Source organism: Silurus aristotelis, assembly GCF_946808225.1.
Source record: "Silurus aristotelis genome assembly, chromosome: 29".
Classification (NCBI taxonomy): Eukaryota; Metazoa; Chordata; class Actinopteri; order Siluriformes; family Siluridae; genus Silurus; species Silurus aristotelis.
The window spans coordinates 1,093,816-1,117,712 of NC_139602.1; the positions used below are offsets into that span (position 1 = coordinate 1,093,816).

At 39.6% G+C, this 23,897-nt stretch overlaps 2 protein-coding genes across 3 annotated transcripts in view; both read left to right on the forward strand.

Annotated features, from left to right (window-relative positions):
- The window catches only part of afg1lb (AFG1 like ATPase b), a 36,595-nt gene extending 28,999 nt beyond the window's left edge, over window positions 1-7,596 (forward strand). For both annotated transcript variants that reach the window (XM_083535721.1, XM_083535722.1), the window contains 4 exons: window positions 3,970-4,070; window positions 4,976-5,116; window positions 5,694-5,807; window positions 6,712-7,596. In XM_083535721.1, the coding sequence (XP_083391847.1) occupies window positions 3,970-4,070; window positions 4,976-5,116; window positions 5,694-5,807; window positions 6,712-6,840 (485 nt within the window). In that variant the 3' untranslated portion in view covers window positions 6,841-7,596. The remainder of the gene's footprint in view (window positions 1-3,969; window positions 4,071-4,975; window positions 5,117-5,693; window positions 5,808-6,711) is intronic.
- A 2,502-nt stretch (window positions 7,597-10,098) lies between these two features.
- The window catches only part of foxo3b (forkhead box O3b), a 33,393-nt gene continuing 19,594 nt past the window's right edge, over window positions 10,099-23,897 (forward strand). Inside the window, exons 1-2 of the mRNA XM_083535716.1 lie at window positions 10,099-10,793; window positions 10,957-11,561. Of these exons, the coding sequence (XP_083391842.1) occupies window positions 11,049-11,561 (513 nt within the window). The 5' untranslated portion in view covers window positions 10,099-10,793; window positions 10,957-11,048. The remainder of the gene's footprint in view (window positions 10,794-10,956; window positions 11,562-23,897) is intronic.

Sequence of the window (23,897 nt, forward strand, 5' to 3'; positions counted from 1 at the left end):
ACAAACATTTACACATATACACACACACAAACATTTACACATATACACACATATACACATATACACAAACATTTACACATATACACACATATACACATATACACACACATACACAAACATTTACACATATATACACATATATACACAAACATTTACACATATACACACACATACACAAACATTTACACATATATACACATATATACACAAACATTTACACATATACACACACATACACAAACATTTACACATATACACATATACACACACATACACAAACATTTACACATATATACACATATATACACAAACATTTACACATATACACACACATACACAAACATTTACACATATACACACATATACACATATACATATATACACAAACATTTACACATATACACACATATACACATATACACACATACACAAACATTTACACATATACACACACATACACAAACATTTACACATATACACACACATACACAAACATTTACACATATACACACATATACACATATATACACAAACATTTACACATATACACACATATACACAAACATTTACACATATATACACACATATACACACACATACACAAACATTTACACATATATACACATATATACACAAACATTTACACATATACACACACACATACACAAACATTTACACATATACACACATATACACATATATACACAAACATTTACACATATACACACATATACACAAACATTTACACATATACACACATATACACATATATACACAAACATTTACACATATACACACACATACACAAACATTTACACATATACACACACATACACAAACATTTACACATATATACACATATATACATATATACACAAACATTTACACATATACACACATATACACAAACATTTACACATATACACACATATACACAAACATTTACACATATACACATATACACACACATACACAAACATTTACACATATATACACAAACATTTACACATATACACACACATACACAAACATTTACACATATATACACATATATACACAAACATTTACACATATACACACACATACACAAACATTTACACATATACACACATATATACATATATACACAAACATTTACACATATAAACACCTATACACAAACATTTACACATATACACACATATACACATATACACACACATACACAAACATTTACACATATACACACATATACACACATACACATATACACACACATACACAAACATTTACACATATACACACATACACATATACACACATATACACACATACACATATACACACACATACACAAACATTTACACATATACACACATATACACATATACACAAACATTTACACATATACACACATATACACACACATTTACACATATACACATATATATATACACACACATACACAAACATTTACACATATACACACATACACAAATATTTACACATATATACACATATACACACACATACACAAACATTTACACATATACACACATATACACACATACACATATACACACACATACACAAACATTTACACATATACACACATATACACATATACACACACATACACAAACATTTACACATATACACACATATACACATATACACACACATACACAAACATTTACACATATACACACATATACACACATACACATATACACACACATACACAAACATTTACACATATACACACATATACATACACATACACAAACATTTACACATATACACACATATACACATATACACAAACATTTACACATATACACACACATACACAAACATTTACACATATACACATATATATACACACACATACACAAACATTTACACATATATACACATATATACACAAACATTTACACATATACACACACATACACAAACATTTACACATTTATACACATATATACACAAACATTTACACATATACACACACATACACAAACATTTACACATATACACACATATATACATATATACACAAACATTTACACATATAAACACATATACACAAACATTTACACATATACACACATATACACATATACACACACATACACAAACATTTACACATATACACACATATACACACATACACATATACACACACATACACAAACATTTACACATATACACACATACACATATACACACATATACACACATACACATATACACACACATACACAAACATTTACACATATACACACATATACACATATACACAAACATTTACACATATACACACATATACACACACATTTACACATATACACATATATATACACACACATACACAAACATTTACACATATACACACATACACAAACATTTACACATATATACACATATACACACGCATACACAAACATTTACACATTATACACACATATACACACATACACATATACACACACATACACAAACATTTACACATATACACACATATACACATATACACACACATACACAAACATTTACACATATACACACATATACACACACATACACAAACATTTACACATATACACACATATACACACATACACATATACACACACATACACAAACATTTACACATATACACACATATACATACACATACACAAACATTTACACATATACACACATATACACATATACACAAACATTTACACATATACACACACATACACAAACATTTACACATATACACATATATATACACACACATACACAAACATTTACACATATACACACATATACACAAACATTTACACATATATACACATATACACACACATACACAAACATTTACACATATACACACATATACACATATATACACACACATACACAAACATTTACACATATACACACATATACACAAACATTTACACATATACACACATACACAAACATTTACACATATATACACATATACACACACATACACAAACATTTACACATATACACACATATACACACACACATACAAAAAAACATTTACACATATACACATATATACACACACATACACAAACATTTACACATATACACACACATACACAAACATTTACACATATACACACATACACATATATACACACACATACACAAACATTTACACATATATACACACACATACACAAACATTTACACATACACACACATACACAAATATTTACACATATACACACACATACACACACATACACAAACATTTACACATATACACACACATACACAAACATTTACACATAATCACACATACACACACATACACAAACATTTACACATATACACACATATACACATATATACACACACATACACAAACATTTACACATATACACACATACACATATATACACACACATACACAAACATTTACACATATATACACACACATACACAAACATTTACACATACACACACATACACAAATATTTACACATATACACACACATACACAAACATTTACACATATACACACACATACACAAACATTTACACATATACACACATACACACACATACACAAACATTTACACATATACACACATATACACACACATACACAAACATTTACACATATACACACACATACACAAACATTTACACATATACACACATATACACATATATACACACACATACACAAACATTTACACATATACACACATATATACATAAACACACATGTAAACACATATGTACAGATATTTATACACACAAACACACATATATAAACATACACACACAAACACACATATATAAACATACACACACACACAGTGAGCATTAGAATTGTATTACATGTAGAAAGTAAAGAACTTCTACAGATTATAATGATGTTCAGATTCCTGCTGTTGATTTTTCACTGTACTTGTGGTTGTTGTCGTTGTGATGGTTGTTGTGATGGTGTATGTTCAGTACCCAGGCCGAGAACGCTGATCGTACAGGGCAGAGAGTTAACGCTGAAATGGACCTGTGGGACCGTCGCTGATTGCACCTTCCAAGAACTCTGTGAGCATGTGAGTGTGAGCAACGTTTAAAAACGTCAATTTTCATCTCAGGAGAAGAAAATAGGACATTTTTTTACCCCCTGAGGGCGGAGCTTTGCAGAGTTTGAATCGTATTAAGCTCCGCCTACTTGCTAGTAAGAGGAAACCAATCTATTAATTAATTAAAAGCTGTTATGTTGGATTTGCGTGTGTGTGTGTGTGTGTGTGTGTGTGTGTGTGAGAGAGGAATTTGCAGAGACACACTTTACCAGTTGCCCAGTTGCAGTCGGCTTTTTCTGTATATATATATATATATAAAAAGGGAAAGAGAATCAACATGCCATTTTCTAATGGAGAGCCACGGCACTGTGTGTGTGCACGAGTGTGTGTCCTTCGGCCTTTTCGAGAGTGCTGTTCACTTTCATTCACTCGCTGTGTACAGTGTGTGTGTGTGTGTGTGTGTGTGTATGTGTGTGTATGTGTGTGTATGTGTGTGTGTGTGTGTGTGTGTGTGTGTGTGTGTGTATATATATATAAAGAGTCCTCAACTTCTTTATCTTCATGGACAGCCTAATGCAGTCGGAACAATGTCAGCATGATTTAATGTGCCTTCCATGTTGGATAACACACTCGTAAACACGTACACGGCTGAGCAAAAAAAAAAAAGAAAAAAAAGTGGGATGCGAAAAGAGGAGAAAAGAGGAAAAATATCGAGAGACGGACGGCGAAAAGGTTCAAAGCACTTGAAAAAGAGCAGATTCGACATAGTGTTTGTCTCTCAAGGTCGAGAGGGAGCTCTCGCACAAGCGCCGAATCGGGTTTTTACTTCAATTAGAAGTGCTTTTTTTCCTGAAGTCTAGTAATAATTGTTTGTTAATTGTATGCCGTGTGTGTGTGTGTGTGTGTGTGTGTGTGTGTGTGTGTGTGTGTTGCAGGCATTAGGAGCAAGCGATTATCTGGAGATCGCTCGGCATTTCCGTACAGTTGTTATTCGTAACGTGCCTCGGCTGAAGGTTGAATTAAAGGACCAAGCCAGGCGCTTTATTATACTCATCGACATCTTCTATGACCAAAAGGTAAAACGGATTTACACACACACACACACACACACACACACACACACACACACACACACACTGCAGAAGAACAAAGTTTCATCAAGGTTTATTCTTGCCATTTCTGTCAAAAGTATTCGGACACCTGTCTTCTCCAGTTATATGTGGTTCTTCTCCAATCTGAAGATCTAAACCTGTTCCAGTATGTGCTCAAATCCAGCTCCATTAAGATAAAGGACTGATTAGACCAAGATGAAGAGCCACCAGAATCTTCCTGAGACAATTAGGATGCCATCTTTCCAGCAGATTGAGCTAGACCTGCATACGTTCAGGAAACAAGACACTTGGGAGTTCTGGAGTGTTGTATCTGCTATCTCACTCCTTAAGAAATAACATTGGGATGAATTAAAACACCACCCCAGGCCTCCTCACTTTACCTACATCAGAACCTGATTTTCCTAACACAATTCTTCACAAAATCTAGAGGAACTTCTTCCCTAAAGAGCAGAGGAAAAAGAAGCATCTCGCAATCTTACAGTCAGGTGTCCTCAAACTTTTGGCCCAAAAATGTCCTACTGTATCTGCATTTTTTCTTCAGGTAAGGGTGGTGGTGTTAGCGGAAGCTCCTCTCTACCGTCTCTTTGATGGAGGCCGTATGTCTGGAGAGGAAGAGCGGGATCGTCTGATGTTTGATGAGCTCGGCCTCACTAATGTAAGTGAGTGATTTAACCACAGGACCAAAGTAACATTTCTTTATAAATATACTATCGAGTTCTCCGGCAGAGGAAAATAAATACACATTCCCCAGTCGGGTTTTAAAGGTAGAAGTAAAACTTTGGGTAGTTTGTCGTGACTAGGAAAAAGAATATCACCAGTGACCTCGGAGAAGCACCCGTTGCTGCTCATTATTCTGACAAGGGTTATAAGGCCGTTTCCAAATACGTGGAAAATCACCATTCTGCAGAAGAAGTTTAAGAGCAAATTCAGTTCGAGGTCAGACCATGTAATGTTCAGAGATATTAACTAAACCCAAGAGCTACATGAAATCAGAAATACACTAAACAAGTATGACCTTCAAGTTCATGGCTATGAGCAAGCGTCTTCATTCCACATGGTACATATTTATGCATGAAGAAGCAAAAAAGTGCATTTGAACAAACCAGAGAAGTTCCTCAAATTATATCTTTCGGGTTGCTGAGAATAAGATGTTTTATCATCCTAAACAGCTCCAAAGGATATCAGCCCGAGCACCTCAAAGCAGCTGTGAAGCATTTGTCATCACTCTGAGATTTGAGAAACCTGCAGCCACTAAGACAATATTGTTCCTGAGACAATTGGGATGCCAACATTTGTAGCATATTGAGCTGGACCTGAATAAGGTGATCCCAAACACACCAGCAAACTGGCTGAGGAGGAAAATTGGAGGTGTTGGAAAGAGCTAGGAAAAATCCAGACCTCGATCCTACTGAGATGATGTGGTGGGATCTTAGGAGAGATCTGAAATCCTTCAAGCATCAATAGAGAACGCATTTACAGCATGTCATTGTTGCTGGATATATTAGAGGGTGCACTTATTTCCCCCCCCCCCACATGTACACTGTTCTGTCTGTGTTCAGGAAGCGTGGAAGCGCCTGGCTCTGTTTACAGCCGAGGAGGAAATATTCGCCCTGCAGAGGACGCTGTCCCGTCTCTCAGAGATGCAGACGAAGCAGTACTGGACTCAAGTGGACCAAAGACAAACCTGATCTTCTCGCTTACAATGTCTACAGAGAAACCAGACTGGTGTCTGGTGTAAAAACTCTCTCTCTATATAATAATTATTCATTATTATAATATTTATTAAGTCAAAATATTACATTAATTCTTTGAAAATAATAATAATAATAGAATTATATTAAATATATAATATGATTAAAATTAAATATAATAATTATTGGGGATTTTTGTATTAGTATATCGACGATACCGGTGTCGAATTAAAAGGAAAATAAAATAGTATAGAACTTTCTTTTTTAAATAAACTAAATAAATAGATAAATAAATGAAACGGAATGTACACAGCGCCCCCTAATGCCGAATTTATAATCTCGATACTGCTAAAAACTGAATAGACAATAAGCATTTATTAATTATATACAGGTTATTTTATTTATCAACACATTATTAGTTTTTTTTATTTATACATTATATAACAGACATCAGGGGTTATTGTATGTATTATTTCTTATTATATATTAAACATTTAATAATATGATATATAGATATATTGATTTTTTTTTTTTCTTATAATCTTTTAATGTTAAATGCGCTGTACAAACATTCTCCAAGGTGACATGAACTGTGCAGTGTAGAAACTCTCAGGTTTCTTGAAGACATTGTGTTTTTGTGTACATTGGTGTATACTTCCTTTGCTTTCCACTGAGCAACAGGAGCGTTTCCTTCTGCCTTTCTGCATTGATTCTGAACAATGGCAATATAAACACACAATGTGGCTTCCTTCAGTGCTGTGCATTTCCAGCCTGGAGCTTTATTTTTGTTTTTTCGTAATTTTGGTTGGTGAATTTTTGCACAAAAATTGCTAAATAATATGATAAACTCTGATCCTTTTTTTTTTTTTAACATTTCCTGCATCTGATCCTGCAGTACTGTGTGTAAGATGTCTTGCTCTCAAAACACCTGATTTAAGCAGAAACACCTTTTTCTTCATGCATATAAACACTCAAATGTGCAGGAGAAGGGAATATTTCTGTATGGAGGTGTTGATTACAATGGCCGCTAGGTGGCAGCAAAAGACTGCAATATTGCTAGTTGTATTGTCTATAATTATTATAGAGTATATAGTTTATTTGTAGACACCTGACCATAAGGATGCAGTGTGCTTTTTTAAAATAAATAGTCATTGGTTAGGAAATGAGGAAGCCTGGTGTGGCGTTCCAACTCATCCCAATAAGGTTTGAGCTCTATAGAAGGCCACTCACCGATGGAAAGCGGATCTTCATAGAGTTGGAGCAGAACTAAGTCACGTAGTTCAAGCGAAGGGAAAATTTCGTCCGGAGACGTTCGATAAAATTGTGTGCCTCCAACTTTATTAACCACATACGGCTGAAAAGGTCGTCCCAATATTTTTGGACCCAGCCTGTTTCAGCATACCAAGCCAACTCGATGAAGATCTGCTTTTCATTGGTTGGATGTGTGTGGAAGATCTTGAGTGGCCTGCTATAGAGCTTAAACCCTAGTGAACACCTTGAGGATAAATTTGAACATCAGATGAGATCTCCACTAATCGATCCGGTTATTGTTGTCCATGAGGTATGTGGTCCTCCTTGTCTAGTTGGTCTAGGGTGGGGTAGTTCCTATAGTTCCACCCGACTTCAACCACAACCTTTGATGTCATCTAAAGAATTAAATGGACAACAATTCATGACCTTCTGGCTCAGTTGTTATAAGATAGGATTACGGTATTGAGTTAATTAGTGATACTCAAGGAGGTGTTGAGAAGGTGGAGGACGTGCATGCAGAAGCTCGGCGTGACAATCCAAGGTCATACCATGCGTGCTTAGATGCATTAAGTCTTAAATGGGTACAATTAGCCGTCCTAAAGGCTGCATGACACCTCATTACTATTACATCATGGTAAAAACACGTTCCTGGACGCACCCTGAAAGAGATCCTGCTCCGTCCATTACGCATCAACAAAGATGTTCTGCATTGTGGTGTGTGAACGGACCAGAGCAAACGGTGCATGTACGTGTTCTGGGATAAGAACTATGAGTCCATATGCATCCTTAAATCCAAAAAGAAAAAAAAAGCATCATGCGAACATGCCGTTACGCCGTCATGTCATGTAACATCTGTCACAATCCAGAAGAGGAGAACATGCTGTTTCTTTATTTCCAACAGTATGATGTCACACCTTTGAAAGCTCTGGTGCACAGAAAAAGGGGGTGTGTGTCAGGAGCTTTAAATGGGATTAAAGGGCCAGCATGGAAACGTTCACGTGCACGTGCATGCACACGCACACGCCCATGCTCGCAACTGTTATACTACAGAGCCAAAATTATGTGCACCCCTTCATCTTGACATTTTAGGTCTTCCTACTGAACATTCCATTTCCTCTCATCGCTGGAACTCTTCTAAAAAGCCTTTCCAGTAGATTGTTTTCTGTCCGGATTCATCATGTACATGAGCCTCACTGAGATACAGGTGCTGATGCTGGAGGAGGTGTGGAGGCTCCGGTACCTCCAGTTTCTCAAGGTCATCCCAAAGATATCTGGGCTCTGCATGTGAAGGACACTCGAGTTCTTCTAGTCCAACCTTCCCACCACCAACGGTATCTTCTGGGCAATGGCTTGGTGCACAGGAGCGCTGTCAGGGTCAAACAGGAATCTATCTATCTATCTATCTATCTATCTATCTATCTATCTATCTATCTATCTATCTATCTATCTATCTATCTATCTATCTGTCTATCTGTCTGTCTGTCTGTCTGTCTGTCTGTCTTCGTACCTATCTATCTATCTATCTATCTATCTATCTGTCTGTCTGTCTGTCTGTCTGTCTGTCTTCGTATCTATCTATCTATCTATCTATCTGTCTATCTGTCTGTCTGTCTGTCTGTCTGTCTGTCTGTCTGTCTGTCTGTCTTCGTATCTGTCTGTCTGTCTGTCTGTCTGTCTGCCTGCCTGCCTGCCTGCCTATCTATCTATCTATCTATCTATCTATCTATCTATCTATCTATCTATCTATCTATCTATCTATCTATCTATCTATCTATCTATCTATCTATCCGTTTAGTTTGTGGTCACCAGTTTGTTTGTATACAAAAATTTTATCATTACATGTTAAAACACACACACACACACACACACACACACACACACACAAACACACACACACACACACACACACACACACACACACACACACACACACACACACACACACACACACACACACAGACACACTCTCCCGGTTTTCTACAAAACACACGTCTATAGTTCATCATTTTCATTCACATGCAGCTCTATTTTTGAAGACCTCAGGCTTGCCTGAACATGCCCTCATGTGAGTGCCTGGAGAACTTCACGAGCCATGGCCCTTTAAAAGGCGATCCCAGGCGCAAAAAAGAGAGGGAGGGGTAGATGACGGCTATTAATCTTCTCTCTCTCTCTCTCTCTCTTTCTCTCTTTCCCTCTCTCTCTCTTTTTTTTTCTCAGTCTCTGCAGTCAGTCCTTTGTAGCTAGAAGTTGTACAGAAGCTCGTTTGGTACTGGAGGAGGACGGATTTGAACACACACACACACACACACACACCCACACACACACAGTGCAGGTTTTGTTTTCTACCTATAACCCGGCAAGTTATTTAGGTTTTTTTTTTTTTGCACGCCTTCCTTTTTATTTTCTTTTTTTCTTCATTTGTGCACGAGACGCGCAGAAGCCAACCAGATGCCTCCAGTAGACCACATCATCTGAGCTTTTCCTGATTCTGCACAATTTCTTTTGTTTTTTTTTTTTTATTCTAATTATAACAATTATCTTCTTGGATCCTCGTGAAAGTGCGTCGAGGTGCGTCTGAGCTTCATGGGGTGGTTTTGGTGACGTTCCGACCCTGTGTTGTCTCCCTGTCCATCGGCGAAGTGCGCGTGAGGAGCATTACATCAGCGCTCGGCGCGATCGGAACGGGGTCTCGGTAAACGGTGCGTGCGTGCGCGCGCGCGTGTATGTGTGTGCGTGCGTGTGTGTGTGGTTAGACTATAATACGCATACCATCATTATCACGCAAACCTAATTCGCGTGTGTGTGTGTGTGTGTGTGTGTGTGTGTGTGTGTGTGCTGTTCTCCTGTTCACGCGCTCCGCAGGTAGTCGAGACCCGTTCATGGCACGCCGCACGTCCAGCGCGCACCAACGCGTCTAAACTCATCACCCCAAAACTACACGCGCCGACGTCTCGATGGCTCAGACCGCGTCCCCCAAGCCCGAATCCACCCTGGACGTGGCGATCGACCCGGACTTTGAACCTCAAAAGCGGCCAAGGTCGTGCACTTGGCCGCTGCCGGAGTCCAGCTTGGTGAAGCCCGAGCCCAAGGACACGTACATCATCCCGGAGGAAGAGGATGACGAGGAGGAGAGCGCGATGGCTGTCAGCGATGGCACGGCCGACGCTTTGAGCTCGAGTGGAGACCAGGATGCGGAGCAGGTGGGATCTCAGAGCCAGGTCGGGGCGCAAGCGCGCGCGTCTGAGATGAACGGACAGGGCGTGCAGCAGCTTCAGCAGCAAACCCCACGCAAGTCCTCGTCACGCAGGAACGCTTGGGGCAACCTCTCTTACGCGGACCTGATCACAAAAGCCATCGAAAGCACCCCGGACAAAAGACTGACCCTCTCCCAGATCTACGACTGGATGGTCAGAAATGTCACCTACTTCAAAGACAAAGGAGACAGCAACAGCTCTGCAGGATGGAAGGTACGTGGACATTTATCTTGTAGCGTGTTCAAGCACGAGAACAATCCCACGTTTGAAAAAACAACAACAGAATGAACGCGTGTCCTGGCGTGCGCGCGCGCTTTGCACACGCACGCACGCGGAAAGAAAGACAGGAGCGCCGTCGTGACTCGGTGTCTTGGCGTCGTGCATGACGTCATGCATAAACAAAACACTTATTCGTGCCTTGAAATATTCCCTGAAATCAAAAGAGTTATTGCTTAAAAAAAAAAAAAAAAAAAAAAAAGGCAGTGTTCTCCACTCGGTCATGTGCAGGTACATCAGGTATCATTGTTAACCTTTCCTAGATATACACCTGGAGGTGTTGTGGATTCTATGCCATAATAAATATGCATGTTTTTGATCATAATTCTCAAAGAATCCACCCTGAGAGACATCCCATTGTGTCAAACCCCCTCCAGGCATCCGGTGCAGAACTTAATCTTATACGTATCTGACGTGATGTTTAATGTTTATCGTGTCCTATTCCTGCACTATGACAAGTTTACATACAACGTGTCCAGGCATGTTCCTCTGAAGGTTGTGCTCGTGTGTTATTCCGCACACATAAAGGTGGCTATGGGCCAGGCTGTGTATATCACTGGAACAGAAGTCAACAATAGACAGTGTTTCATATCTAACCGTTTTTTGACATAGACCCTAGTCACAACTTGTCCTGGTCCGACGTTGTACGTTTTTTTCATGACAGGTTGCTTCTTTAGGTGTGAAGTGTTGGTGTGATGTTTATGTGACTGTAATGTTGGTTGAGTTTTATTCTGACAGTTTAACACAGCACTAAAACTTGTTACACAAAAAAACTATGTAATGGTCCTCACTCACATAAAACATAGAACACTGTCACATAGAACACTGTCACATAGAACAGTCATATAGAACACTGTCACATAGAACACTGTCACATAGAACACTGTCACATAGAACACTGTCACATAGAACAGTCATATAGAACACTGTCACATAGAACACTCACATAGAACACTGTCACATAGAACACTGTCACATAGAACACTGTCACATAGAACACTGTCACATAGAACACTGTCACATAGAACACTGTCACATAGAACAGTCATATAGAACACTGTCACATAGAACACTCACATAGAACACTGTCACATAGAACACTGTCACATAGAACACTGTCACATAGAACAGTCATATAGAACACTGTCACATAGAACAGTCATATAGAACACTGTCACATAGAACACTGTCACATAGAACACTGTCACATAGAACAGTCATATAGAACACTGTCACATAGAACACTGTCACATAGAACACTGTCACAGAGAACACAGTCACAGAGAACACAGTCATATAGAACACTGTCACATAGAACACTGTCACATAGAACACTGTCACATAGAACACTGACACATAGAACACTGTCACATAGAACACTGTCACATAGAACACTGTCACATAGAACAGTCATATAGAACACTGTCACATAGAACACTGTCACATAGAACAGTCATATAGAACACTGTCACATAGAACACTGTCATATAGAACACTGTCAAATAGAACACTGTCACATAGAACACTGTCACATAGAACACTGTCACAGAGAACACTGTCACATAGAACACTGTCACAGAGAACACAGTCACATAGAACACAGTCACATAGAACACAGTCACAGAGAACAGTCATATAGAACACAGTCACATGGAACACAGTCACATGGAACACAGTCACATAGAACACAGTCACATAGAACACAGTCACATAGAACAGTCACATGGAACACAGTCACATGGAACACAGTCACATGGAACACTGTCACATGGAACACTGTCACATAGAACAGTCATATAGAACACTGTCACATAGAACACTGTCACATAGAACAGTCATATAGAACACAGTCACATAGAACACAGTCACATGGAACACAGTCACATGGAACACAGTCACATAGAACACAGTCATATAAAACGCAGTCATATAGAACGCAGTCCCATAGAACGCAGTCACATAGAACGCAGTCACATAGAACGCAGTCACATAGAACACAGTCACATAGAACACTGTCACATAGAACACAGTCATATAGAACACTGTCACATAGAACACTGTCACATAGAACACTGTCACATAGAACGCAGTCACATAGAACAGTCTCATAGAACGCAGTCACATAGAACGCAGTCACATAGAACGCAGTCACATAGAACGCAGTCACATAGAACACTGTCATATAGAACACAGTCATATAGAACACAGTCATATAGAACACTGTCACATAGAACGCAGTCACATAGAACGCAGTCACATAGAACGCTGTCACATAGAACACTGTCACATAGAACACTGTCACATAGAACACTGTCACATAGAACGCAGTCACATAGAACACTGTCACATAGAACACTGTCATATAGAACGCAGTCACATAGAACACAGACACATAGAACACAGACACATAGAACACAGTTTTCTTGGTGCATTATTATTAATAACTGTGTCATGTGTGGAAAAAGATCATGTGCAGCTTTAACCTCACAAATTCCTGCAGTGGTAAAACCCAAACATACACGCACGCACGCACACACACGCGCACACACACACACACACACACACACACACACACACACACACACGCACATGCACATTGCTTCGTATAGCTTTTGTTCTTCATTATTGTCTGAGTCAGAGAGACTGGGGTGTCTCTTCAAAACACATTCCTTCCTAGAGCTGTTACTGAAGATCTGGCACGGTGCCGAATTACATCGCATGCAGACGCATTTCTTTAGAAAAAAAAGGATGCAGACAAACGATCTTGTGCAGTTAAGATGTGTATCTTTAGCTCAGAGGAAAAGCTGGATGAACTGGGGGATGGGTTTTAGGCTCCTGGTCCCACAAATACTGTACATAGGTCAAAGGAAAAGAGGAATGAAGTCCCTCTACTGTGCGTGTCTAATGAGCATATCTGGAGGACATGACGGACTTTCCTTTGTTCCTTAGCTGAGATCTGCTGCAGTTCGCAGAAGAAGGGGGGATGGGGTAGGATGGTCAGTGTAGAGCGTTAAACTCCGGTGCATGAAAAAACACACGTTTTCCAGTATGGAATGGCCAGTTCTTTACACACACACACACACACACACACACACACACACACACACACACACACACACACACTGTTATGCATGCATGTGAACTAGAAGCAGGTATGAACAATACATTATTGATTTCTAACGGCGAGTGATCTACGCCACACGTCGCACACGTTCCCAGACGTGTATATTCAGTACACGCTATTAAAGAAGAGGATTTGGACGGTTTTCCTGGAATGCCTGGTCAGGGAGGGGCTTTTTTTTGTATTTACACAAGTCCTGCTGCTTGATGCTCTCGAACCATCAGCGCCACACCTGATTCGCATGCACTCATAAGTAAATAATGCGTTCTTCCTTGGCGTCATGCGATCGGCGACCGGTCGCCGTGGTTACCCGCGTGCGGTGTGAGGTCACGATAGGGTGAGGTGGTGTGGGGTGCCTCGCCGGCTGGCACTGCTACCACAAAGCGTGTGTGTGTGTGTGTGTGTGTGGGTGTGTGTGTGTGTGTGTGTGTGGGGGGGGGGGGGGATAGAAAGGTGAACGAGGTGTTTGTCAAATTGGTTGTTTTGTTGTTGTTGTTGTTGTTTTTTTTTTTTTTTTTTTTTTTTTTTTTAAGATGGATGTGTGTGTTGCCATGGTAACCCATAGAGATGACACTGAAATTCGCCGCACACACACACACACGCACTCGTCGGGAGTCTGATCTCATCGAGCCACCGATGTTTTCCGTTTCGTTCCAGACAGATCGTTTTGCATCTTTAATATCAGGGGGATGTTTATGTGCAAATTCTGAACTGTTTGAGATTTTGTGCCCCAAATCCGAGTCAGACATGGAGGCACAACGGGGGCAGTTTCTCGGTCCCTGGTTTGTGTGACTGTCTATACGTGTGTTCTATTTGATTGTACTCTGTACGTCTGTTCTATATGTGAGTGGTGTCTATGTGACCGCCACTGTTTCTGTGGGAAATCTGTCTATGTGGTTGAGTTCTATGTGATGGGGGTCAATGCAATTGTCACTTTGTTTATTGTAACAGGGGTCCATGTGACTATTCTTGGGTTCCTGTATGTAAGTGTGGGGTCTATGTGACTGTCAATGTGTTCTACTTGATTGGCGTCTATGTGACTGTCAATGTGAGTGTATTCTGTGTAAATGAGGTCAATTTGCCTTCTATGTAAGAGTGGTCTAATATAGACAGCTGCCTTTTGTTATTATTATAATTTTTATCTTCCCTTTCCTCGTTCCTTTCTCCAACTTTCCCCTCCCCCTCTCTCCCTCCATCCCTCTCTCCCTCCCTCCCTATGGTACGCTCCTCACCAAAACGTTCTGACCCAAGGCTCCTGAAAGTTTAATTTGTTTTTCTTGCGACCCGTCCTTTCCGATTACGGCCGCGAGTCACCGCGGAGATGGCGAGCCGTGGAGGCTAAATTGTTCTTGATTAAAAATTAATTGACTACAATAAAGCTAGCGTCACGTGTCAGGAGCGCGGCGCTGAATCGGAGACGGGCGAAGAGAAACGTAGCTCTATTATTACTGCAGAGATTATAAACCCCCCTTCTTACTGTTACGACTGTTTTCCCATACAATCGTATACAGGACGATCGAAGTGTGGCGTGGGTGTCTGGCCTTAATCACTGCTCCGACACATCCAGGGTGAGCTCTTCAAGGAAGAGCTGAGCTCAGCAGAGCTGGACAAAGAGAACAATGGATCGAGTTAGAACGTTAGCGGGAGATTGAAGGTCGCGTCGTCTGTTTTTTCTCGTTCATTCGCTCCGTTTTTTCTGGGAAGCGCAACATTCTTGTCGACTTCCTTTTCAGTAGACGTGTGCGTACGTACGCAGCGGCGTTCACTCGGTGACTAAACAAATGTCTGTCACATGCAGGTATGAAATTTGACAGTCAAAGCTGCTGTAATGTACAGCCGTGTTCATACGTATGTGGAAAGAATTCTCCGGGGTATACTTCACACGGCTGCGTTTCAGGCCCTGTGTATGCGTGTGTGTTACGCCGTAAAGAGTCGCACTAAGCTGACAAGATCCTTAATGGCAAAGTATGTCTCCAAAAAAAAAAGAGAGGTCAGTTCAGGGCTTCAGCTCTACATACACACTCGAGCGAGATGAATTGGGATTTCATCAGTGTGTAGCAGTAATGGGAAGATCATTTTAGTGGTGAATCGCGTTCGTCCAAATGAACAAATCTTTTTTTTTTTTTTAGATTATTTTGTTCCTTCGATCAGAAATAGAAGAGAATCTTACATTCGCAATAATCAGATCCCCAAACATGTGTCACATACACACGAAAGTTGAGTATAATACCAATCATTTATATAACTGCATTACTGTATAACTGCATAGCGTATATGGGAGTCATGTGATAAAAGAACAAACGACTCGGATTTGGAGAGTCGAGATGTAAACTACTCAATTCTGTTTTCTGTACCTAACCTACGGAGATTTTGAGATGCTTGTTCATGCGTGTCCAGTAGAAAATGAACGAATCACTACTCTTTGAGGCGACTCGTTCTTCCGAGTCAAATTAAAGACTCGTTCAAACTGAACGAATCACTCTTTTAGATGACTCGTTCTTCTGAGTCAAATCAAATTGAGGACTCAGTAACATTTTTTTTTCTTTCTTTCTTTCTTTTTTTTTTCTTTCTTTTTTTTTTTTTTTTACACCTTGCAATCTGAAACCCTTTATGACAACATGTTTGGTGTTTGCACACCTGCCTTACCTGTGACCCCTCAAGGAGCCTAAAGTTCTGCAGTAAAGTTTCAGGATCTCCCATTTCACTAGCAGTGGGCGAACAGGTTTGTGCCTGAAACGCTATCAGCACTTTAACACACACACACACACACACACACACACACACACACACACACACACACACACACACACACACACACTTGCTGCAGCTCTAATCTGCATCATACAGTTGTGTTTTATTTATTTATTTATTTATTTTGCAGCTCAATATGTGTGTTCTTGTCAATTTTCTTCCCTCTGCTTGTCCTCCACATGCTCCCTCTTTCTCTTTCTCCTTTTTGCACTACAGGGTTTATAAGGGCATGAAATCGCTCCAAAGCTCCAAGCCATATTGAGTCCTGGTTTACTCAATACTATTGCTGTTTCTCTTCAGTTTCCAAGTCCAAATAACACGTTTTTTAAACACCTAGCACACATTCAACCCAATGATAAATGTATCAAACATTAATTTGCTTTCTAGGGAAGGGGGCGAGACTTAACAGAGCTTTACTCTCATTGGCTGGTGAGATTTTTAATGGACAGATCCAGATGAGGTCTGGGGGTGCCATCAAATTCATCCCAAAGGCCACCCAAGATCTTCGACACTTATCCATCCCATGGAAAGCAAATCTTCATGTCATGAGGGAGGTGGTGGCTTATTGGTTCTGAAGATCGTGAGTTTGAATCCCAGCCGTATCGAGCAGCCATTCCTGGGCCCCTGAGCAAACTCCCAGTGGATAACTGGTATCTGCCAAAATGCCATAAAAATGTAAATGTAATTTTTTTTTTTACTTTTGGGTTTGGGTTTCCTAGTTCAGAGGGAACATTCATTCTACCACATCCAGAGATGTCCTCAGAATTCACTCTAACATATGGCTTGATGGTGTCCCAATATTTTTTGTCCAGTTTGTATGAATGTATGGATGGATGAACGCACCGGAGCAAGCCTCCATACAGAACTACAGGGCTTCTCTAAGCTCTAGATCTAAACACACACACACACACACACACACACACACACACACATAGAACTGTGCAGTCAACTAGCCATTGTAGTCCTACAGGGTTTCCGCAGGGTCTTAAAAAGTCTGAAATTCGTTGTTAATTGTCTTAAATAATTGTAACAATTTTCAGACGTCCATCTAATCTGTTTCCGTGGATTTCGTTCTTTCCTTTGCTGCTCCAAATAAAATTTGCTGTATTACGAATACAAATGAGACTAACGAGCAACAGCCAATCAGCTTTCTGTTATTGGAACGAATCTCTCTCTCGGATTGTTCCACCGGCGTTGTTTCGGGTACGAAGGAGTGCAAGTTAGGGCTCGGTTAAGGCCGGTTGCTGTTTTGTGTTTTCATAAAGGTCTTGACTTTCATTCTTAATGGTCTCAAAAGGTTTTAAATAGTCCGGAATTTGACTCGGTGAAACCTGCACAAACCCTGTAATCGCTGTTTTAAACAAATGAACGGCAGTCCAGCGGATTCTCACGCTCCTCGTTCCGAGAGCTTCGGGTCCCATGGCTTTCGCCGAGTTCACTTTTCAACTTTTCCGTGTCTGTGCACAACCGCCCCCCCCCTTCCTCCCATTAATCCATCCATGTGCTACCCTGCTGAGTGAGGCCTCTCCTTTTTATTTCTACACCCCACACACACACACACACAAACACCAGGACAGCCTCATTCTCTGGTCTCATGCTTCAGAGCCGATGTGCAGTAAGTTCCCATATATGTATTTTTTTACATCCTGTGGGCTGAAAACAACTCTGGCTTTAGATGTTTCAAAAAGTTTCTTACAACAGAGTACTTCATTTATCTACGTTTACACACTATCCCCTTCACAATAGTCTCCTTGCACAGCAATGCAGCGTCCCCAGTGTCCTGGAAGTCTTCTGGGATTCGAGCCAGATCTCCACAACAATGTCAAAATGGTGATCATCTGAAACACTTGTAAAAAGATTTACAAGTTGGAGATCTCTTGTTCATCCCAGAACAGTTCAGCAGGATTTAGGTGCGGTGACTGGGCAGGCCGTTCCATCGTAGATACCAGAGCTCGAACGTACGCTTCTTATGCTTCATCATCATGTCATAGGGTGACGTTGGTATGGAATGGTAGCCATACTGGTTCAGGATTACTTTCACCCCATTGGAATAAGTCTATAAATCTCCCTGCTCCAAAACAAGCTTCCACCTCCATGTTTGACAGTGGGAGTGAGGGAAAATCTAGTAACATCTTTCCTGGTCTTCAAGTTCTCCTGACACATTTCTGTGGACTTATCGGTCCCTAGAACCTTTTTAGAAACAAAGGAATCATGCACGTGTCTCAAAAACTATCCAAGGTATGACTAGTGTTCCTGAGGTGGATCAAAAAAAAGTACCTCGTTTAGGATGTTGAACATCTACAAACATCTGGAAGCTGTCCCTCTAAATCTCACTAACCAATGAGATGAAAGCACTGTTAAGGCCACGCCCCCCAGACCCGATAGCAAACGTAATGATAAAGTTGTGCATTTGAAGGCTGTATCAACTATTTTTCCCGCAGTAGAATTTATCGTTTGCAAATCGTTAACATTTTTTGGCGTTTTTATATGAAATGATGCGTAGACGACGACATCATCATGGGCATTGTTTCATGCGTCGTATTTCTTCTTCTTATCAGGCCGTACAGAATCAGTCGTGCATGCGAGACCACGCCGTGTACAGCGCATTTCTTTTTTGTCAAATGAGTTGCAGCGAGCAGAACAGCACCTCTGATTTGTTTATGCAAACAGCACATCTCTCCCAGCATGACAATTTCCAAGCAGTATGGAGAACATTGGTGTAGATTCCTGAAGAAGCGAGTGAGAGTCTTTTCTTTCATCTAATGATCACCGTCTACACATCCGCACTGTTTTCACCACAAGTTTTCTGTGAAACTGCACATGAAGGGCTTTCACTCATCTATCTTTCTTTTTTTCTTTTTTTTTTTTTGCCTTCTTGTTCTCATTTTACACGATTTTTCACTTTTTCTCTCCCTCAGTTTTGCCTTATTTTTCTCCTTTTCACATTTAAAACATGAGGTTCGGCTCATGAAATAACGCATAAGGAAGCACATACTGATATAAGACTTAAAATCATGACTGGGTTCGGAAAAAAATTGGTGGATAGATAGATGGATGGATGGATGGATGGATGGATGGATGAATGAATGAATGAATGGATGGGCCATCCAGCAGGGCTGGATCGTTATCTAGTTAGTGATGATGTCACTGTTTGCCTGAGAGGGCTTTTATCCTGATTAATTTGCTGTGTGTGTGTGTGTGTGTGTGTGTGTGTGTGTGTGTGTGTGTGTGTGTGTGTTTCGGGTTTCATGTGTATAGAACCGTTTTTGTGTCTATAGAATCTCTCTCTCTTTCTCTTCTGCTTATATATATATATATATATATATATATATATATATATATATATATATATATATATTCATGTGAGATCTGAGACATTTGAGATTAAAGCATAAATGCATAAATATTTACCCCCCTGCTCATTTCCACATTGGGATTATTTACATACATATACATACTAAACCTAATCCATAGTACTGGTAGTCGTGTCATTCAGTGACTGAAGGTGACGTGTGTAAAAGTGTCACGTGACCTCAAAATGAATACACCTGTTCCCATAAAGCTGTAATCTAAAGCGCAGACGTTTCTCAGTCAGAATCTGTTTGGCTGTAAAAGGAGGAGAGAAGAAGTAGTAATAGGAATAGTATTAGTAATGTTCGTAGTAGCATTAGTAATAATATAAACGGTCTTAGTAGTGGAACTAGTAGGAGAAATATTGGTAATAGTAAGTAGTATTGCTGTAGTAGTAATGGTAGTAATATTAGCATTAGTACTGGTAATAATAGGTATATGAATAGTATTAGTAGTAGATGTGTTGGTAGCAGTATTGCTGAGAGGATTAGTTTTAGTAGTAGCAGTAGAAGTGATATAAATAGTATTAATAGTGGTACTAGAAGCAGAAGTAATAGTAGTAGTTTTGGTACCGGAAGCACTATTAGAAGTAGGATTAGTAATATTAGTATTAGTAGTACTAGCAAAAGTATTATTAGACATATTGGTAGTAGTAGTAATGTTAATAATAGTATTATTGCTGGTAGAATTAGAAGTAATATTATTAGTATTGGTAGTATTATTAGTAATAGAAGTTGTAGTGCTAGTAATAGTAGTAATATAAATTGTAGTAGAAATAGTACAATACTACATTAATAGTAACGTAATGGTAGTAATATGATTAGTAGTAAAAGTAGTAGTATTCTACTTATTAGAATACTATTAGAAGTATTAGTTAGTAATATTAGAAGTTGTACTAATATTAGCAAATAACTAGTATTAGTAGTAGTTGGTACGAGTAGTAATGTTAATAGTAGTATTAAAGCTAGAATTAGCAGTAGTATTAGTAGTAGAAGTAGTATTGGAATTAGTATTAGTAATAGCAATAGTAGTAAAAGTTGTAATATGAATAGTATTAGTAGTTGTATTAGTAGTAAAAGTATTGGCAGTAGTATTAGTTGTGTTATTAGTAGTAGTATTGTAGTAGTAATAATAATAATAGTAGTTTTCAAAATAAGAGTAGAAGTAATAATAGTAGTAAAATTAGTAGTACGTTTAGATTAGAATAGTATTAGTAATAGTGGCAATATAATACATTATTAGTAGTATTGCTGTTAGAATTAGTATTAGCAGTACTAGTATTGATAGTAGTAATATAAGTATAAGTAATAATATTAGTATTGTTAGTAGTATTAGTAATAGTAGTAGTAGTTCTAGTAATAGTTGTAATATTGATAGTATCAGTAGCTGTATTAGTAGTAGAAGTGTTGGTAGTATTACTAATATTAATAGTAGTATTGCTGGTAGAATTAGTATTAGTAGTAATAATATTAGTGTTGGTAACTGTAGTTACCATTAATGTTTGTAGTAGTAGCAATAGTAGTAATGTAGGTAATAGTAGTAGTAATATTGGTAATAGTGTTAGTAATATTAATAGTAGTAGAAGAAGAATGTATTAGTAGTAGTATTAGTAATAGAAGTAGTAATCAGAGGCCTGGTCATGTGACATGTGATTACAGTGAGAAGACGATTCACTGCATCATCCAGTCATCTGTTTGCTCTGGTTGATTACATTTGCCCTCATTATCACACCCAGTTATCAAAACTGCATTGGTATCTAAGAGCCAGAGAGAGATGAATTGAGGTCAGCTGATAAAAAAGAGGAAAGGTAACACGTGAAAAGTGCCGGCCGTCTATCAGCTAGCTATCACCCTGAACTTTATGATTGTCTAATCAGGATCAGACGTCGTGATGAGGTCAGACGTCTAGCTGGGCTCTCTGCCCGTGACCTTGAACGGCTTTCTGGATTATCTAATGTGTAAAAAGGAAAGGGAAGGCCAGAGGGGTTGAAGGTCGTGGCCTTCTTCGCCGTGATCTAAATAGAAGACGAGGGATTGGACGAGGTGGGGGAGAAAAAGGCAAACAAGAGCCAAACCGGTATCTCTGCTCAGATCACATTGCTGAGCGATGCTTCACGTTTAACTAGAAAGAAGTCCAGAGCAAAACAGGACACTCAAAAGTGTGTGTGTGTGTGTGTCTTTCAGTGTGATTGGAAGCGTGTGTGTGTGTGTGTGTGCGTGTGTGTGTATTCATTAGCGTCTCACTGTATCTCAACATTGCTCTCTTTCCTGTAATGCCTCATTTCCCCCCTGGGTTTTTTTTTTTTCGTTCGTACTCCATTTTCAGACCCTGTCTGTCTTTCAGTCTGTTTCTGGCTAAAACCGTGCGGAGAACGGAAGAGCTGACATGATTGGTCGGATAGCAGTCCGCCCCCTGACACGTGATTGGCTGGAACGTTTAGCAGGCCACTCAGAGCAGTGGAAGTGTATGTAGGTCAGTGTGTAGTGTCGCTGCATGATGTGTGTGTGTGTGTGTGTGTGTGTGCGCGCGCGTGTGTGTGTGTGTGTTTGTGTGTGTGTGCGCGATGTGAGCTTGTACCCTGGCAGCCCTCCAGCTCACTCCAGAGAAGATAGGGGGAGGGAGAGAAACGAGTGAAAGAGAAGTTGACAGAGAGGCCTCCTTACACTCCTGTAACTCACAGAAGAGAAACACACACACACACACAAACACACACACAGCTACAGTATCTTCACATTCTGGAAGCTTTTGTGCAGAAACCGGAACCTCCTGAGGAACACTTGCAGAACCGTTGCTATAGTGACAGGCCGAACCGGCTAACTTTTGAAGCCCCTCCCCTTCTTTTCTTAATTTTTTCTTCTCCTTCCCCTCTTTTATTTCCTCTGGCTGCGCACACACACACACACACACACACACACACACACACACACACACATCTGCATGAACTCGAGTTTTCGTGTTGACACTGTCTAGGCCGAAAAGATGTAGGACCTAACGCCTTAAACAACCTCACGAGCTTTGTTGTCAGCATTGTGCAAGTGCTAAAAAGCACA